The sequence below is a fragment of the Perissodus microlepis genome, chromosome 14 (assembly GCF_051167445.1).
Source record: "Perissodus microlepis isolate ML-2025 ecotype Zambia chromosome 14, ASM5116744v1, whole genome shotgun sequence".
Taxonomy (NCBI): Eukaryota; Metazoa; Chordata; class Actinopteri; order Cichliformes; family Cichlidae; genus Perissodus; species Perissodus microlepis.
The window spans coordinates 7694219-7712770 of record NC_140474.1 but is presented as its reverse complement, the minus strand read 5'-3'; the positions used below and the strand labels follow the sequence as shown (position 1 = coordinate 7712770).

At 38.9% G+C, this 18552-nt stretch overlaps 3 protein-coding genes across 5 annotated transcripts in view; 2 read left to right on the top strand and 1 right to left on the bottom strand.

The window, feature by feature from the left end:
• Positions 1–157: 157 nt before the first annotated feature.
• trpc6b (transient receptor potential cation channel, subfamily C, member 6b) lies at positions 158–6696 on the top strand. Of its 2 annotated transcripts, none has more exons than XM_084951330.1 (12): positions 158–288; positions 1399–2167; positions 2276–2461; positions 2666–2830; positions 3125–3341; positions 3707–3934; positions 4244–4508; positions 4644–4839; positions 4967–5173; positions 5374–5430; positions 5739–5814; positions 5894–6696. In XM_084951330.1, exons 2-12 carry the CDS (start codon positions 1424–1426, stop codon positions 6058–6060), a joined length of 2508 nt encoding a protein of 835 aa, XP_084807456.1. In that variant the 5' UTR covers positions 158–288; positions 1399–1423; the 3' UTR covers positions 6061–6696. The 2 variants fall into 2 exon arrangements, with proteins under 2 accessions (XP_084807456.1, XP_084807457.1); XM_084951331.1 differs by lacking the exon at positions 158–288 and adding an exon at positions 298–1297.
• A 1092-nt stretch (positions 6697–7788) lies between these two features.
• On the top strand, positions 7789–14437 carry pgr (progesterone receptor). Its single transcript, XM_084951960.1, has 8 exons — positions 7789–9128; positions 9433–9542; positions 10233–10349; positions 10557–10862; positions 11137–11281; positions 11430–11560; positions 12182–12339; positions 12433–14437. Exons 1-8 carry the CDS (start codon positions 8230–8232, stop codon positions 12586–12588), a joined length of 2022 nt encoding a protein of 673 aa, XP_084808086.1. The 5' UTR covers positions 7789–8229; the 3' UTR covers positions 12589–14437.
• The window catches only part of arhgap42b (Rho GTPase activating protein 42b), a 77991-nt gene continuing 72935 nt past the window's right edge, over positions 13497–18552 (bottom strand). Inside the window, exons 20-25 of one of the 2 annotated variants that reach the window (XM_084951961.1) lie at positions 17705–17855; positions 17082–17489; positions 16637–16793; positions 15808–15870; positions 15626–15705; positions 13497–14811 (exon numbers count right to left, since the gene is read on the bottom strand). In XM_084951961.1, coding sequence (XP_084808087.1) covers positions 14723–14811; positions 15626–15705; positions 15808–15870; positions 16637–16793; positions 17082–17489; positions 17705–17855 — 948 coding nt within the window. In that variant the 3' untranslated portion in view covers positions 13497–14722. The remainder of the gene's footprint in view (positions 14812–15625; positions 15706–15807; positions 15871–16636; positions 16794–17081; positions 17490–17704; positions 17856–18552) is intronic. The other variant, XM_084951962.1, reaches the window with a different exon arrangement.

Genomic DNA, 18552 nt, shown 5'->3' with positions numbered 1-18552 from the left:
ATCTTGCTTTAGAGGGCTTACGGGAAGATTGATTGAAAATAAAGTAAATAATAGATAAATATAATTCCCACACCAATACCCATATTTCAAAGGAAATTCTAAAGGAAAAACGCCCTTTGGGCGTGCAAATGCAGCACTGTAAGCTTCAAGAGTCAACACTGGAGGCAGGGTTAGAGCCACTCTGACAGAAGGTCCAGAGGCTACAGGATGAGCTCGATGACCGAAGCAGATTTGGGTCATAAAGATTAAACAATTAATAAATCATCTGGTGGAGCAGTATTTCCCAAGGTTAGTGAAGCGCGTGTTTTTTTCCCTTTAAATCTCTCTCTCTATCTCTATATATGACAGATAATGATATTGTTATATTTCCATAATATCGATGTTATTGCTACTTTTACGATGCTACAGAAATCTTTCATTTCATTTGTTTTCTCCATCTAGCTCTTTAGATGATATAGGAAGGGAAACAAAGTTCACCAGAAAATATGTTTCAAATATTATTTTGATCTTCACTTATTAAATCCTTATTTAAACCACTTCGGTTTAAATAAGGATTTTTTTCACCTTCCCTGGCCTAACAGCAGGATACATATTCAGTTTATATTGTATTCGCAAATATAAACGATCTGCCCCTCTATCAGAGCAAATTCTGCCTGTATTGCATGCATTTAACGGATTGCTCAGTTACTTAAAATCTTGTTACTAATGTCACTAATTATGACTGAATATACTGGACATCGTCAACTTCTGTCATCATGGTGGTTATTTGTGCTGAAGCAATTAGCTCCTCAGATAACCTTGTTATTCAAATGTAATTAGTGAGCAGAAAGTTGATTTTCTCTTTTAAAAATGGCGACTTAATTAGCAATAAAAATAGTCACTGTCATCAGGTATGACCTCAGCTTAATGTCTGTGGTTAAGACAACACGTTCTAAGTTTTCCATGATCAGCAAGTGGTGTTATGTATAGTCTATTTTGGATTATTTAACAGTAACGAAATTAAAAAGACATGTGAATCCAGCAGAGGCTGAATGGTCAGTGTCCTCCCATGAAATGAAGGAGAGCAGATGATGAATCTGTGGGTGGTGTCACACATTTAGTGTGAGTTATAAATCAGCAGAGACCCACAGTGCACACTGTTGTTCAGTCACTGGTTGGATCACTGCTGTCTCATTGTCCAGCCCTTTTTGTGATATAAGGTAAAAATTATCCTTTAAAGCAATAGAATATTTGTTTATCTTCCTCGAGAGAAATTATTAATCTTACCTTAGCAAAGGAGGGATTACCAGCTGAAAAGGTAGGTCTATTTTGTCTTACAGAAATAATTTTACAAACCTAAAATGTGATTGTAGCCCTGTGTTAAAGATCATATGACTAAACACACTTAAATGTTTTTAGATGGAGCAATGAAGAGAAAGCCACGATGCTAAGACAAATTGTGGTCAAACCCCGGAGACAAGCTTTTTGGGGGGCCGGTTACCCATTTCATCCTCACTCTTCCTCTTGCCTTTCTATGAAGGAGGAAGTTTTTTTAGAAGCTGCAGAATATGGCAATATCCCTGAAGTGAGGCGGATGTTGGAAGAGCTGCCAGAGCTCAATGTTAACTGTGTCAACTACATGGGACAGAATGCACTGCAGCTGGCTGTTGCCAATGAGCATCTAGAACTTACCAGACTTCTTCTAAAGAAGAAAGACCTCGCCAGAATAGGAGATGCTTTGCTGTTAGCCATCAGTAAAGGTTACATTCGCATAGTAGAGGCCATACTGAACCACGAGGCTTTTGCAGACAGTCAAAGGCTGACTAACAGCCCCAGCCAGGCAGAGATGCATGATGACTTTTTCTCCTATGATGAGGATGGGACACGGTTCTCTCATGACATCACTCCCATCATTCTGGCTTGCCAGTGCCAAGAGTATGAAATAGTGCATATACTTCTTCTTAAGGGAGCCAGGATAGAACGACCCCATGACTACTACTGTCAGTGCAAGACCTGTAGTGAGCAGCGGAGGCATGACTCTTTCAGCCATTCACAGTCCCGCATCAATGCATATAAAGGTCTAGCCAGCCCGGCATATCTCTGTCTCTCCAGTGAAGATCCTGTGATGGCAGCGCTGGAACTGAGCAATGAGCTTGCAGTTCTGGCCAACACTGAGAAAGAGTTCAAGGTACAGTAATTACAGTGTTCACTCAGGATGCGTATTGATGTTTTTGCAGGTCTGTTTATGTGCTTCACTCATTCATGACAGTGCATATGTTGCTGTTCTCTGTTACAGAATGATTATAAGAACCTGTCCATGCAGTGTAAAGACTTTGTGGTGGGGCTCCTGGATTTGTGTCGAAACACAGAGGAAGTGGAGGCTATTTTAAATGGGGACAAAGAATCATATCGTAGCTCAGACACCACGAACAGACAAAACCTGATTAGGTTAAAACTTGCAATAAAATATGAGGTTAAGAAGGTAAGCACATGAGCACTCTTTAGCTTTTTTTTTTTTTTTTTAAATCAATCTTGCTTCCTTCATCAACCTCATGTTTGAATATGTAAAGTATGTAAAGTAATCCTTTTCTCTTCCTGTCTCTGTCTGTCTGTCTTTGTCTTGCATGAACACACACATGCACACACACACACACACAACACATACCTTTAAACTCAAATGAGGCAGTTTGTGGCACATCCAAACTGCCAACAGCAACTCCTTTCCATCTGGTATGAAAACCTATCTCGACTCCACCAGCAAACAACAGCAGTTAAGATTCTTCTTGTTCTCGGTGTAGCTCTTGGGTTGCCTATACTGGCTTTTATTTACTGGATAGCACCGTCAAGTAAGGTTAGTTTACAAAAAAAGTTGCACATAACCTAATAACCTGCCATACAAGTGTTGCATTATGCCTGCTGAACTTTAAATTGCCAAATTCTGGTAACACTAAGTTAACAAAGCTGTAATGTAGGATTGTGCTGACTTTTTTAGTTTCCTATGAAGTTTTTCCTCATCATCAACGTTTCAGTTTTTATGACTGGCTTAAGCACTGCCATGTATCTTTTGATGTATAAGATATATCACTGAAATATGTCAGAAATATGTGATTTTAGGTTTTGTTCTGTTTGTTGTCTCTCGCTTCAGTTTGGGAAACTTATGGGTGGCCCTTTCCTGAAGTTTGTGGCGCATGCAGCTTCCTTCATGATATTTCTTTGCCTACTGGTCCTGAATGCAGCAGACCGCTTTGAGGGAACTTCACTGCTGCCCAACATGACCATCCATGATTACCCTTCACAGCTTTTTCGTATGAAGACCACGCCCTTCACCTGGATGGAAATTCTCATCATATCTTGGGTCATAGGTCATAAGCGTAAACACACTTTGTCCCTCACCAATATACTTATGGATTTCTCATTATTTTAGTCAGGGTCCTCTGATTATTACACTGCTGTGCATGTCAGGGTAAGAACATCAAAATCATTCAAGATTTATTAATCTTCACACATCTGCTATGATACAAATTGCCCACATTCACCAAGAAAATCTCAAACTACAGACCAGACTTTGAAGCCATGTCAAACATGATTTACCAGTAACAGCAATAAAAATTCCAATGTGATGTAAATACTATCCAATAATAATGTTTGTACATGATAAGATTTTATTACACTATTTCATATAAGAGAGCAAAAATGGGACTGCCAATCACTTTTTTTTTCTCCACAGGGAAGATCTGGGAAGAATGTAACAACATTTGGTCCAAGGACATCCGGGAGTACATATCAGAACCCTGGAACCTTCTAGACTTTAGCATCCTCACCATTTTTATGACGTCTTTCACTGCCAGATTAATGGCTTTTTGGCATGCATATTCAGCCCAGTGTTATATTGACAAGCACCATACTAGCCTGTCCAACATGACGTTACCCTTTGAAATACAGTATTTCCAGCTTGGTAAGTGTAGACCAAAAAATTATTATGGGTAAGGATTCAATATTTGTTTACATTGTTAAAATAAAAGGTTGCTGGTCTTAGATTTTAATTTTGTTCTAATGTTGCACTGGACAAAGAGACAAACAAACTTTTAGATGTTATCTTCATAGCCCAATTAAATTTTTTAAATTCATCATTAAAATGAAAAATGATCTTTATTGGTATTTGATTTATAAATCTTAACACAAGTAATAATATTAACAGAGACAAAGTTTAGATCATAAAACCTGTTCTTACATGCAGCATCTCTCTCTCTCTCTTTTTTCCTAGCTCGAATCCATTGGGTGCCCTCAGACCCGCAGCTTATTTCCGAAGGCCTTTACGCAATTGCCGTTGTGCTTAGTTTCTCCCGCATTGCGTACATCCTGCCCGCCAACGAGCGCTTCGGGCCTTTGCAGATCTCTTTGGGAAGGACGGTGAAAGACATATTTAAATTCATGGTGGTGTTCGTAACAGTGTTTGTGGCTTTCATGGTAGGAATGTTCAATCTATACTCATACTACCTTGGAGCCAAGCACAACGATGCCTTTACAACGTAAGTGTCAAACGACTTCAAAAACGCAGTTTTTAGAAAAATATGATCAAATGTTTCCTTTACACACAAAACGTGTCTAATAAATATGGCACAATGGTTGAACTATACTAAATTCTGATTTCTGTATTACTCCAGGCTTGAAGAGAGTTTTAAAACATTATTTTGGGCCATCTTTGGGCTGTCAGAAGTGAAATCAGTGGTGATTGACATCAATCATAAGTTCATTGAGAATGTAGGCTACGTTCTGTACGGGGTGTACAACATCATCATGGTGGTCGTCTTGCTGAATATGCTCATTGCTATGTTTAACAGCTCTTTCCAAGAAATTGAGGTACAACTTCATCACTGATATTTCTAATTTAGAACTGATTTGACTGATACTGTATTTTAAGCCCGATTGCCAAATTTATCAGCGTTTTAAATTTCCATCTTTTTTGTTTTTGTTTTTTTTGCTGCAGGATGATGCAGATGTCGAGTGGAAATTTGCAAGAGCTAAACTCTGGTTCTCTTACTTTGACCATAGTGGCACACTGCCTGTGCCCTTCAATCTTGTGCCCAGCCCAAAATCAGTATCTTGTCTATTGCTGAGTATAAAGGATTTCATCTGGAATGTACCTCCCGGCAGACACACAAAAAAATCACGCAATGAGATGGAGCTTAACAATGTGAGGCACCACCAGTGTCATTTGATGAAACAACATTTTAATCAAGGAAGTTTTGCAAACAAATTTTGTTGAATGTACTAGTTGGAATATATATCATCTCAGCGGGTCTACAGGGCCTTCTTTTGTCACATTAATAGGTACAGGTTGGGGTTGTAAGTACCTATGTTAACACCTTCTTCTTTTGGTTGTTTTTGTCTTAGTTAAGACGACAGGACGATCTGGCTGGGGAAACATCTCTTTGTCCAACCCATCATCAAGTAAAGCTTTTTAAATCTCCAAATGCTGATTAACTGCTTAAAGGAGCTTTCAGTAAATTGTCTTTCCTGATAAAAGTTTTGCATACATAAACAAGTGCACATAAAAAGTGCAAAGTTTGTAATTTATTTTGGTGTCATCTATGGAATCATACCTATGAAACAGTATAAGGCATAAAAGAAATTTGCTGTATATACACATAAGGACCCATAACATGTCAGTCCAAATAGTCCAAATTGTGTCTTGTGTGAGGGAAATAATTGGCAGAGCAGAATAAAACTATAATCATGACTTTGTTACTTTATTACAGAAAATAATGAATTGTCTCATTAAAAGATACATCTTAAAAGCACAGAGGGATAAAGATAACAATGAAGTGAATGAAGGTAAGTTCTTCTGGGCTACTTTTCATGCCAGGATCACATAAAAAACACAATTTTATCCTTTTCACTTGCTGTTCCTCAGGTGAACTGAAAGAGATCAAACATGACATCTCCAGTCTTCGCTTTGAGCTCCTGGAAAGGGAGAAGCACGATAAGAAGACACTAACAGAGCTCATGAGGCAGCTGGAAGAAGTAATGCATGCGAAGCAGAAAGAAGAGCAGAAGCATACACTGGATATGGTTTCTTAAAAACAATAAAGATTAGAAATGTATTTACTGGACACACTCCATCGTTCTCATTAATGAGGGATTCAGTCAAGGCCGAATGTTTCTGTGACACAGACTTAACACACAACTTTCAGACACAATTTAGCTGATAAAACGACATATTTTGTATTCATTATAAAAAAAATCCTCCATTTTCTCCATTGTGTAAACTTATGAATTTGTTTGTCTTTTGATTTTTTTCCCCGTGCCTGTGTCTGAACAGTTTGCTTATTGCTACAATAAACTGTAATGTAACTTTTCCTGTTGCTTTGACTAGGCTACAGTTCTGAGTTGACTGCTGTCATCTGCAATGTTTGTTTTGGAGGTAATTCATCTGGTGCTGAAAACCAGAAAGCGGTTCAGATAAAACAGAAAGATATGTTTGATTGTCTCAGTCGCAACACTCAATTAAGCTTCTTTCTGATAACTGCGCTCAGTGTAGCTGGAGGAAAGTAGTTACTTTTTCTTTAATGTAACTTCAGTTAATCAACACAACTCCAGGCTTGATGTTCAAAACTGTATAATTTTTTTTTCTTAAATGTTGTTCTTTGTCAAAATATTAATTACCCGAGTATAATGTTTATTTAATGTTATTAAAGTTACTGCGGGTTATCTTCATCCCATGAGAGATTATGCGTTTTTAAAATCATTGCACCACATGCTGTTGTGCTCTCTCGTGCTTGGTGTTAGGCAAAATATCTGAGAACAGTGTGACCTGTCATGTAGACATCCAGCTCGCCTCCATATAGCGAGGCAGAAAGACTAAAAGCTACAACCAGGCTTTAACTGTCAAGCCTGTGAATAATGCAGCTGTGAAGCATTTACACCAAGGACAGACATGGCTGTTATAAAACAGCGAAACTGATACAATTACCACCAGAAGAATCTATAACATTAACATCCCGAGGAAATTTACCCATGTGTCTGAAATATTCGAAATTTGATTAAATGAGAGGATTTTTCGAAGCCTGTTGGTGGTCAATGGGAGCTATATTTAAAGTTTAAAAACTTGTGAGAAAACTAGGCCATTGCAGCACATTAAAGAACACATTATGGAGATATGAAGAACAATTACAGCATGAGAATTGTTTCTGATGTTGTCAAAAACATGACGCAGGAGATAGGGGCCAAGGTCGTTGTGTGAATAATAACGACATGCATCAGCAACATTCACATTTCCTTTAAAAATAAAACCCTCTATAATATCTAACAAGGTTGAGGCTAAAGATAAAACAAAAAAGTCATTCAAGGTAAAGGGCAATTTTATAATACATTAGCCATTAGATGGCCACATGGGTGATAGTCTTCACTTCATCAAAGTCTTTTTATATATTCATCTGTCTACAGTAAAATGATGATGCTTAAACGCAGGGTTAGTTTCCGAGCACTATGAAATCTATTAAATATGAAAAAGGAAACAGTCAATTAAAGTTATAAAAAATATTCCTTTGAAGAAAACTAATAAAACAGACAAAAGTTTGTGATTTAGCAGAAATCACAAGGGTGATGTTGGAAATGATTATCCATTTTGCGAGTTACTGGGGTTTATCTTCGTCTTTCCGATGACGATAAGAGTTTATAGTACTTTCTCCTTTGGTAATAATGCCTTCCCCATATTTTACTTAATTCATGAACTGTAGGGCGGAGACAAAAGACCATTGGCATTGAAGTGATGCACTGTTGATTCTCCTCTTTGGTCTATTGTTTAAGTCTGGTGTGAGCGCAGTGCAACCACATAGATGTCTTGTCTTGGATTCTTCCCCTGGCAACCTTTGGAGGACGGTTATAGTCAGAATGAGGAATACTACGAATATGTGAAACAGGAATAAAAACAATCGATGTGACTTTTAAAGATGACTACTACCAGCACAAGGTTATGCTTATAAATCTGCCGAGATTATCGACTGGGGATCGTAGTTGCGCTCTCATCAACATTGGCCAAAACTTGGTTTTATTTTTTTTCGTTATACAAACAAGTGAAAAAATATAGATATATATTAATGGAATAGACCTTATGTGAAAGAAAGACAAGTGACTGCCTTTTTCCACGGGGAGGAGGACTACAGGAAGGTTACCAAATCACAGCTTATCATACACCTTCCAACCTCCAAGCGCCCTCCACTCTCTGTTGTGCGCTTAGAGGTTCACAAAATGGAGAATAAAACAAACGGGAAGATGGGCACCAACAGTACTTCGGTCGCTGATTCCACCGAAACAAGTGACATGATTGAAGCTGGATACAGTAGGTCGAATACAAAATTGCCGGCCGATTCACGGTTTCTAAATTGCATGTCCTCTGTGCGTAATTTTGGAAACGTTAACACACTGATCCAAGGTCTTAATTCAAGCCCTGACTGCGCAGTTTTTAAAGACTGTAACACAGTCGATCCTTCACTTGGAGCAAAACATTTTTATGACCGTAACAGAGACTATCTTAAATGTGATGGTGTTCCGTGGGAGGATTTTGTTAAACTTCAGAGGACAAACGTGGCCGCATCCGAAAGTTTACCAGGCGCAAGTCTCCCCTCTACCTCCGGGGCTTGCAAGTTCATCAAAGATGAAAAGGAGCCTTCTGTGATTATGGACATCCCCTGTCACAACTTTGATCCATCACCCGAGATTTCCGCTCTCGATACCTGTTCTGACACCGACAGGAAGCAGCACTTAGGGCTTAGCGAAGGTGCATCGACAAGTTTCGCATCAGCCGCTGCAGTTTCCCGACCGGGGCTGGAGGTCTCTCCAAACTTTCTAATGGACTTGAACCAGTCAGACCAGCTTGTTAACCCAGTAAGGGCTGACTCCAGATGTGGTTTGCCCGGGAAAGCTACCATTAGCTTCGATCCCAACGCGCAAACAGCTGGGCAACTGTCGATATATAAGACTGATGTTCCTCGCTGGCAGATGCAAGCATCTCCAGGTGAGACCCAGTATTGGGGACAGTCGGCGGGGGTAAACGAGGACCCGTTCAGAACTAATGGCTACAATGGGATGCAGAACCAGACCCAGACTCTTCCTCAGAGGAACCCAGCTCCTTTCTCCACATTCCCCGGGTAACTACTACTCAGCGTGATAACTGCCGACAGAATCTTAATCATATTAATCATAACAGTGTCGCAAAACTATTAACACAGTTTGGATAGGTGTGAACGTTGGCACGTGTAACTCGAGGATCAAAGAGTAGCCTAATTAATTACACAACTGTCAACACATACTTTATCATTTTACAACGACTAACGGTTTTCTAGGTATTTCTGAATGTAACAAAAAATATTTTATCTAATGCGGAGTCCACAGCGCTCAGTAGTCTTTGTCTGAATATTTTTTCTCTTCACATATATTTACTTTCCCCCCCAGTATGCCACCCCAGAGACTGTGTATGATTTGTAGTGATGAGGCATCTGGCTGCCACTATGGAGTCTTAACGTGTGGGAGCTGTAAAGTATTTTTTAAAAGAGCGGTTGAAGGTGAGCAAAGAAAATCTTTAACAAATGTCAAAATAACCACAGTGTGTGTGTGTATATGTGTGTGTGTGTGTGTGTATGAATCATATATATATATATATATATATATATATATATATATATATATATATATATATGTATATATAGTTTTCACTGCTTTACTCCTTACTGTCTTTTTCTTTCTTTTGATTCTGTCCTCATGTCGCACATTTAAAATGCTGCACAATGTACTACTAACATAATACTACGATATTTAAACAAATGAAAAATCTCTCTTAGTGCTTAGACATGTATTTTCTATGTTAATCTTTATAAATTTTTCCTAAAACCAAGCTAAAAGAATAATAATGACCTTTTGTGGTAGTTGTTAAAGGTTATTAGCAACAGTATCACAGTTACTAGTGTACATCCTGTTCTTCCACTTGGAGTTTTTTTTCCCCTGTTATCTTTCAATGTGAGATATATTAGAGCCACTATGTCTCACCGTGGCCATGTCACTCTGTCCTCACAGCCTTGCCTCTATGTAATTTTCTGCCAGAGTGCTGCCTCAGTGTGGAGTAGAGTATTCATGCTAATAGTCAAGAGCTCTTCAACACATTCTCTTCTTATTAAAGACCTCTCCCGTTTCCTACATATTTGGAATGGAGAACTGCTAAAAATGTTTTGCATTGTCTGTACCTATTCATTCAACAGGCCATCACAGCTATCTCTGTGCTGGGCGGAATGACTGCATTGTGGACAAAATTCGGAGAAAAAATTGCCCTGCGTGTCGCCTTCGAAAGTGCTATCAAGCAGGAATGATGCTTGGAGGTATCATTTGGTTTTATTTATCATGTAGTCCCAAGAAACCATGATTAAAACCAAAGAGAATATTCTGCATGTTTAGATTAAAAAGAACATCATGACTCAAAAAAACAACAAAAAAACCTCAGGATATTTTACTCTTTTAAATGTCTTATTGGCACGAATTTAGTGGTTTCCCATCAGATCAAACCAGAACTTGTGTTCACGTCACAGGGAGGAAACTGAAGCGCTTTGGGGCCTTGAAAAACACAGGTTTGACCCCATCCCTGATGTTCCGGTCCCACATGACCATGCCCGGTGACAGCCAAGCCTTGACTCCCATGTCTTACATACCAGGCATTCATGAGCTACAAGTCTCCCAACAAATGATCAACATCCTTGAAAACATTGAACCAGAGGTGGTGTACTCTGGTCATGACATCTCCCAGCCTGATGCTCCCCATCTTCTGCTCACCAGTCTCAACAGGCTGTGTGAGAAACAGCTGATGTGGATTGTGAAGTGGTCAAAATCTCTCCCAGGTAACAGCTTTCTGCATCTCAGGGCCATCACAGTTGTTGTCATGGGGATCTAGTGGCGGGCCTTGTTGGAAGTCTAAAGTCCTAAACGCCAAGATAGAAGACTTTGTAATGCCTTGAATATTGTCACCGAGTCAAGTGTTTGACAGGAAATTTTAATATAGTTTAATATGACTGTAAACACCTACTGAGACAAAAATGTTACTGTTACTGGAAAACCATATATATACGAGAAGAAATGTTATGAATGAAATGTTCTTCTTCTTCTTTTTTTTAGGTTTTCGTAATCTACACATCAATGATCAGATGACACTCATCCAGTACTCGTGGATGAACATGATGGTGTTCTCTCTGGGGTGGCGCTCCTTTCAGAATGTCACCAGTGAATATTTATACTTTGCACCTGATCTGGTTCTTAGCCAGTAAGTAACCACAGTCATCGGCAATTGAAGATGGCTTTCGGTTGGTGATGATTCATGAACTCTTTTATCCATAAGTTAGTGATTTCAGTAGAGAAAGAGTCTACTGGTTATCCAGAGACGTAAACCATTTTGTGCTTTTGTCCATTAGGGAGCAAATGAGGAGATCTCCAATTTACGACCTCTGTCTAGTGATACAGTTTATTCCTCAGGAGTTTGCAAATCTTCAAGTTACACGCGAAGAGTTTCTTTGCATGAAAGCCATAATATTGCTCAACACAGGTAAGACTGTTACGCTAGGGCTGTTTGATATAACCATATATATCAGATGACGATATAAAAACGTCTATCGTTGCATTTTACGCTATCGTTTGTTTCGTGGTGTCACAAAATAAACTGTTTACGGCAATATTTTTTCATTATTTTGATGGTCACTGTAGTGGCTATATTAATTTCTTAAAGTTCTCTCTTTCTCTTATATTTAATATAACCACACTACAGACAGACAAGCGCTTGTTTTTATGCGTTGTCGTTATTTCGACATAAACCTTTCACAATAAAGCTCAAGATCCCGTTGAGACTTTTCAAAATAAACTGAATCAGAGATTTTGGTCATATCGCACGGCCCTATTTTACGCTGTTAAGGAGACTTACAAACTAAGCTATGATCAGTTACAGCTGCACTGCACAATAAAGACAGTTTTATAAAAGCAGTGTGCATCTTGACATGATTTATGTAGCAACTGCTATCAATCCTAGTTTTACTAACGGCATTTACCTTTAAAATCATTGCTGGCTGGTACTTGCATAACATCTCCCCAGTATTTCTTTACTTTTTCTAACAATACTGTTTTGAAATGTTTAGTGCAATTTTAAATATGCAAATATCTTCTCTGCACTTAGTGCCTCTTGAAGGATTAAAAAGTCAGGCAGCATTTGATGAAATGAGACAAAACTACATCCGGGAGCTGACCAAGGCTATTCAAATGAAGGAGAAGGGCATCGTGGCAAGTTCCCAGCGATTCTACCACCTCACCAAACTCATGGATGCCATTCATGATGTAGGCTCCCCCACGGAGCTCAGTATAACCGTATATATATTTTTGCCACTTTAACAACTACCAAGACACAAATTGATGTTTCTTTTTTAACAGATAGTAAAGAAGGTCAACCTGTTCTGTTTGAGTACCTTCATCCAGGCAGATGCCATGAAAGTGGAGTTTCCAGAGATGATGTCAGAGGTCATTGCCTCCCAGCTTCCCAAGGTCCTTGCTGGCATGGTGAGGCCCCTCTTATTCCACAGCAAATGACATTGCCAACACAGATACTGCAGCTCTGTGAAGACAGCTTGTGTCTGGATTACTCATCCCATTGTTACTGGATTCTTCAGAGCCTTCATTTTGCCAAAATGCCTCTAATTTGCTTGAGGTTAAACAGGATGACCAGGTTTCTTAAAATGTTTTTAGCAGAGACATATCTTGAAAATTATATATTTAGAGGCATCAATCAATAAAGTTCCTATGTTTTATTCAGGTGTATCCACCATTTCCATTCCTACAAGTTGTGTATAAAACTTGCTTTAAACATAGTATGTTTTAAGAAAACCATTAGAGATATTTTTGTATTCACAACAAATAAAAAATAAATACAAAAATGCTAACATTTGTCAAGGAAAGGTGCAGAATAAATTGAAATTTGTGACTTAGGCTAATAAATACAGGATACCAGCATAGTAACTCACCATACCTACTTAAGGAAGGTGAAACCTTTAAAATAACTTTGTTTAAAATATTTATAAGAACGAAAAGTGACCTATGAGCCATATTTTCTTAACAAAACTTAGCTCACCAGCTTTAATTTACATCCATATCTGCATCAACATAAATGTAAATAATGAGATCTTAATGCGATGCAAGTGACAACTGCAAACATGTTTATTACCATTAATGTTGCACTGTTAAGAAATCCAGACCATTCAGGACAATAACCACATTTTCTCCTGAGTTATCGCAACTTCTGAGTTCTTTGGCCAGGAAATGCGACAAATTTGAAGTAAAACATTACTGGCTTGACAAGATTAAAGGGTCCAAATGTAAAAAATAAAATAAAATTTATTGTCATGTCTTTATGGATAGGAAGAACACTTGAGGAGAACTTTACTGCTACAAAGCTTTATCTCCACTCACTAACTATAGCAAAGAAATTTGGACAACTGGTCTATCATGCTTAAGTTTATTTATAGACATGTTTATGCACTGTCAGGATACAGTAGATGTCTCCAAGGCATCAAACTTCCAGTATATAAAAGGATGTCAAATGTTACATATTTGGGATATGAATATCATTTCAATGATATAACTTGCCCCTGCAAATTCAGACTCTAAGGGAGTACAAGTCCGGCATCGCTGTTCAAGGCTGCTTTGCATTCCTAACATGTAAAAGGAAAAGAAAAGAACATCCTGATCTTGGCAACAGCGAAACTAAAAATGCACTCCCAGAAACAATTTGGCTAGCCAGAGAAACCTTTACTTCAAAGTGACCTTGTTGTTGATTTTTCTTTTATGCTTTTCTTAAATGGTATCAATGAAGTTAACTTTTTATGTAATTAGAAACATTTCTTTAGAAAAATGCTGTGACAGAAATAGAACTTTATCTGTTAACGCTATGCTTGTCTAGTTGTCATTACCAGTACACCGGTGTATCAAGGACACTTCTCGTAACATTCATTTGTAACATTATAAAACAAACATGTGATATATATTATTGTGAGCAGTGTATAGTAATAATAAAAATAATAATGTCATGAGAAGTAAATATCTTTTGATGTGGAATTACAGAGAAAAAGACAAACTTTAATGTACATTACAGTACCGTGTAGCTACTGAACCAGAAAGTGCACTGCAGCAGTGAGGAGATTCAGTGGATGAGCAATGATCAGAGTACAAAAACATGAAAATTAAGGTGCAAACCCATTATACTTTTTTTTCTATTAGATTCAAATAGATCTTCTCATTTTAAATCACAGCTTGTTAAATTACAGTCAATACAAATGTTTATGAGACAGCAGATTTTCATTAACTTCTTGATGAATATGTTTTGCTAATATAATGGGAAGTTAAAATATGATATTTTTCTGAGAATAAAATGTGTGAAATGGGATATGATATTGTTTGGTGATTTTGTAAGTGAACGCTGTCACTCAGTGCAGCCAGCAGGCAACATAGTTAAATCTAACAATAATGTCCATTCTCCGGAAGCACACAATAGTCATTACAGTAAGGGAGGTATATCTTTGGACTTGTTGCACTGTTTAAGCAATTATTGACCTGCTTGATAACTGCTAAAAATGCATAATATGCATTAGTATAATAATAGGGACATTTAAGCACATTGTGTGATTTGTTTTCCATGGATACCATGAAAAGATGCAAAGTTTACCACCTGTCAGAGGAAGACAACATAATTCTCTGGGATTAAACCTGTTTTTCCCTCGTATGTTGCTTGGAGCCAGCCTGGTTCAACAGAGGGGTAGACTACAGGACAGAAGAGAGAAAAACATACCGAGCCAGTGAAAAAACAGATTCAGACTTTTGATCTGGAATAAGCTGATTTGAATCACTGAGCCTATATTTGACTGCATAATTTACAAGAATTAATGAATATTAGATTGAGGAGGGCTCTGGGCTAGTCTGCTCTTCAGATTCAGTCCCCATGAAGTATTTGAATTTTAGCCATCGTGAAAGAAACGCAAACAGTTTAAACCATTAAAACTAAACGAAATTATTGCAGAGATTCACCAGAACAAAGGGAAACAGCTGTAAAATGTCCGGTAAATACAATCTAGCAGAGATGTGCTGAATTAAGATGTAGAGAAAATGGAGAACAATAAAAGTCTGCCTGCTAGTAAATTGTGGGGAGCATTTGTTGACGTTTTTGCATTTGGCTCTGCTGGCTGTGCTAAGAGGAAACCGGCACTGGTGCCTTTCATTACTAGGTTACAGTGACCTGCCTACACTGTTTGTGGGCCAAGTCATCTCTTAATGGAAACAAGCAGGAGGCAATAAAAAAAATCTTGGCACTGTTTGGATGTTCATAATGTATATGGGAGTGTCGCGCTAAGAGCAAAAACTTTCCATTTCAACACTGGAAATTCACCAAGTTCCTGCTCTTTGCTGTCAGCACAGGTCAGGCAAATTACCCCCTCTGTGTGTACAGTATTTACACTTCCGATCAGCCTTTCAACGAATCATTTGCAATCTTGAATCCGAACACTTTTGCTGTAAAGCGAAGGTCGGCTTACAAGCAGACAGTTAAATGTGCTTATGTGTTTGCGCTTTTTCTGCTCACCGTTTGAGAAGTGTGCCCCCTGTGGGAAGCTGAGCTCATGACTGTGCTCTGCCTCACAGGAATACATTGCCTTGGCATCTCTGTAAAGACAACAAAAATATGCTTTGTAATCGCAGATTTAAGGAGATAAGCGTGGGATCGATTAGGTCAAACTCTTGTTTGGGGTTGTAATTTTTTATCACCTTCCAACTGGAGCAGACTGTTGGGTGGAGGCATTTTCAAAAAGCAATGCTCGGGCAGCCACCCTGAAAACAATCGGAAAAAAAACAATAGAGTTCAGTGCACTTCATTGTGTAAAGTATGTCAAGCTGTAATTATGCCATTAAAGACATGCATGCGTGACAATTAAGATGATTTTAAAATAATGAAACAGTGTAACTGTGTGTTATCTATTATAATGTATCAGTGCTGTCTTAGTTTACTTGCTCTTGCCAGCATTTTTCATTGTTGAGAATGAAATGAAAGGCTTAACCACACAATATGGGAGGTTTCCTTCCTCCTGGCAGACTCACCTTTAACACAAAGCTCAACTGAGTTAAACTATATAACGAGGCCACACTTGACCCTGGACATAACAACCCCAGAGTCATGGGGACAACAGAGCCTAGGGCAAGCTAGCTGGATGCTACACGGGAAAACTAATTGAAAGACAAGTGTGACTGGCTTCTTAGACACGACAAGTCAAACTATCTATTCATCTCAAGAGATCCAGTGCAGACTGGTGCTGGGTCACGGCAACCCGAGAGCAGGCAGAACATAATTAAGGCCAGCTCTCCCACCAGAGCAGAAAAGACATAAATCTCACAACACGCACTCATCTGTCCTTAGAAACCTCTCGATGCTCGTAAACAGATGAAGGAGGCAGAAAACTCAGAGGGCAAACAGAGAGGAAGGGAGAAAGAAAATCAAGTATATATGTAAAAGCCTGTTTGACTTGTATTTATTTTGTGGAGACATGTTAAAACTCTAACTTATGATGAGAAAAATGATTTGCTTTTTAAAGCTTTTTACACTGAGCCAGGTCTTTGGTAGCCGTTGCTGACTGAAGTGTCCATCCTGCGGCGGATCACTTGTTTTGGTGGAAGGTTTGGGTGCTCAGTAGGCTTTAAACTCTCTTTGGACTCCAGTGTTGATAAACTTTGGACAGATCCAGAGCAGCTCCTGTGGCCTGAACGGTGACATACAAATAATAACTCGTAAATGACACATAGAAACAAAAGGCAGACACTAAGGAACAGCTATCACGCTGCATCAAATAAATCAGGAAATAACAAAATATTCTCGAGCTACAGTCAGTGTTTGAAAGCCCTTGAAGGATAAATCATAACAGTGAAAACTACCCAGTTTATCTATTCTGTCCTGAAATTTCACTTTCATGAGATTCTGATCGACTTGATTTTAAGTCAAAATAACTGCAAATTACGTTTCAAATGGCATCGCTTCACGATTATCGTACCTTCGGATATATGCAATGATTTGAGAGAGGGTGCAGTGGAGCGGTTTAGCAGCTCTGGCCTGAGGTCAGCACGACAGTGTGGGGCTTTCTTGGGTGCAGGAGACAGCCTTGGTGTTGTGCTGACTGAGGACGAGCTAAGAGCATCCTCTGACTCGCCATCTGTGCGTCCCGTGTCCTCCCTGGAGCTCGAGTCGGGACTGCTGACAAACACGGCACTCTGGGGGCCATTTGAAAGCTGTGAAGGTGTCCGGCGGAGGTCCAGGAGTGACTTGTCCTGACATGTCCTCTGTCTAGAGGAAGCTGTTTTGGAGGAGGTGTTTTGCTCAGAGGAATGGGAAGACAGAGACTCCATGCTCCCCATGGGGGTGCTGTCTGGACTGCTGCTCAAAGCGTCACCTATGCAGGGACCAGAGATGAGGCACACAAGGCCCTCATTAAAACCTGCTTAGCAAGTAAAAGATTTTAGCTTCTTTGCAATTTAGACAAAAAATGTTTAGATATTATATTATTCACTAGCTTTAGAGAGCTGGCCTAAATGTAGGAGACTGTGTGTAAAGATTCCTAAAAGATATTAAAGGCGTGGTTTAACAAATTGTGACACTCATCACTTCCTTGGTACTCACTATCTGCATCTGCAAGACACAGTGTGGGAGTGTAGAGGCTCCGGGGTTTTCGGGGCCCTGTGGACAGACAGATGGCCCTGCTCCTGCGAGAGCCAGGTCGACTCTGGGGCTGGGGCAGAGGCACATTGGGATCTGGAGGCTGGTGGAAGATCTACAGGTCCAGAAAGAAACACTGATTACTCAATACAAATACAGAAACTATGTATTTCTATACAGTCTGACATTTCAACATGATTTTTATCAGGACTCTTCAAACACTCTCAGTACCCAGTTTATATATTTTGATGAACTAACCTCTAACTAACAAATCTTAACCACCAGACATCTAGCAAATCTTGCTTTTTATATCTCTGGTTTAACGGTTCTGTAAGTAAACATAATTATAGCAGCTATGTAAAAGCATAGTAAAATATTTATCCTACATAGAGAATTTTTCAGTTTGCACAAAGTTTTGTTAAACAAGGTTTCATTTGGTCAATAATTATTTTTTTTTGTTCATCAAGTGGTAAGAAAAAAACAGGAAAATGTTAAATAAGGTGACAGACACATTGCCTTTATGATAGATTGGGTGATTGTGCTTCTCATGCCACTTCTTGGGGGCTCATTCAGAGCCAGAAAAAACCCTGTTATTAGCGACTGAAGTTGAATTATCTCCGTGTTTCGGCGTGTATTGATAGCTGGTCTAGCAGGATGTGCGTGCCTGTCCCTCCCTATAAAACTGTTTGCCGATGTTACACTTATAAAAGGATGAGATGGAATTTCAATTACAATGTTAAAATCACAAGTTTAAAAACCTCACATTTTCTGATCGTGCCACACCTGTCATAATACATCATAACTGTCAAACT

Coding starts and splice junctions, on each gene's coding strand:
- trpc6b (XM_084951330.1), top strand. CDS start 1,424: ATGCTAAGACAAATTGTGGTCAAACCCCGGAGACAAGCTTTTTGGGGG. Junction 3,935..4,243: donor AATACAGTATTTCCAGCTTG/GTAAGTGTAGAC, acceptor CTTTTTTCCTAG/CTCGAATCCATTGGGTGCCC. Junction 5,174..5,373: donor ATGAGATGGAGCTTAACAAT/GTGAGGCACCAC, acceptor TTTTTGTCTTAG/TTAAGACGACAGGACGATCT.
- pgr (XM_084951960.1), top strand. CDS start 8,230: ATGGAGAATAAAACAAACGGGAAGATGGGCACCAACAGTACTTCGGTC. Junction 10,350..10,556: donor AGCAGGAATGATGCTTGGAG/GTATCATTTGGT, acceptor TTCACGTCACAG/GGAGGAAACTGAAGCGCTTT. Junction 11,561..12,181: donor CATAATATTGCTCAACACAG/GTAAGACTGTTA, acceptor CTCTGCACTTAG/TGCCTCTTGAAGGATTAAAA.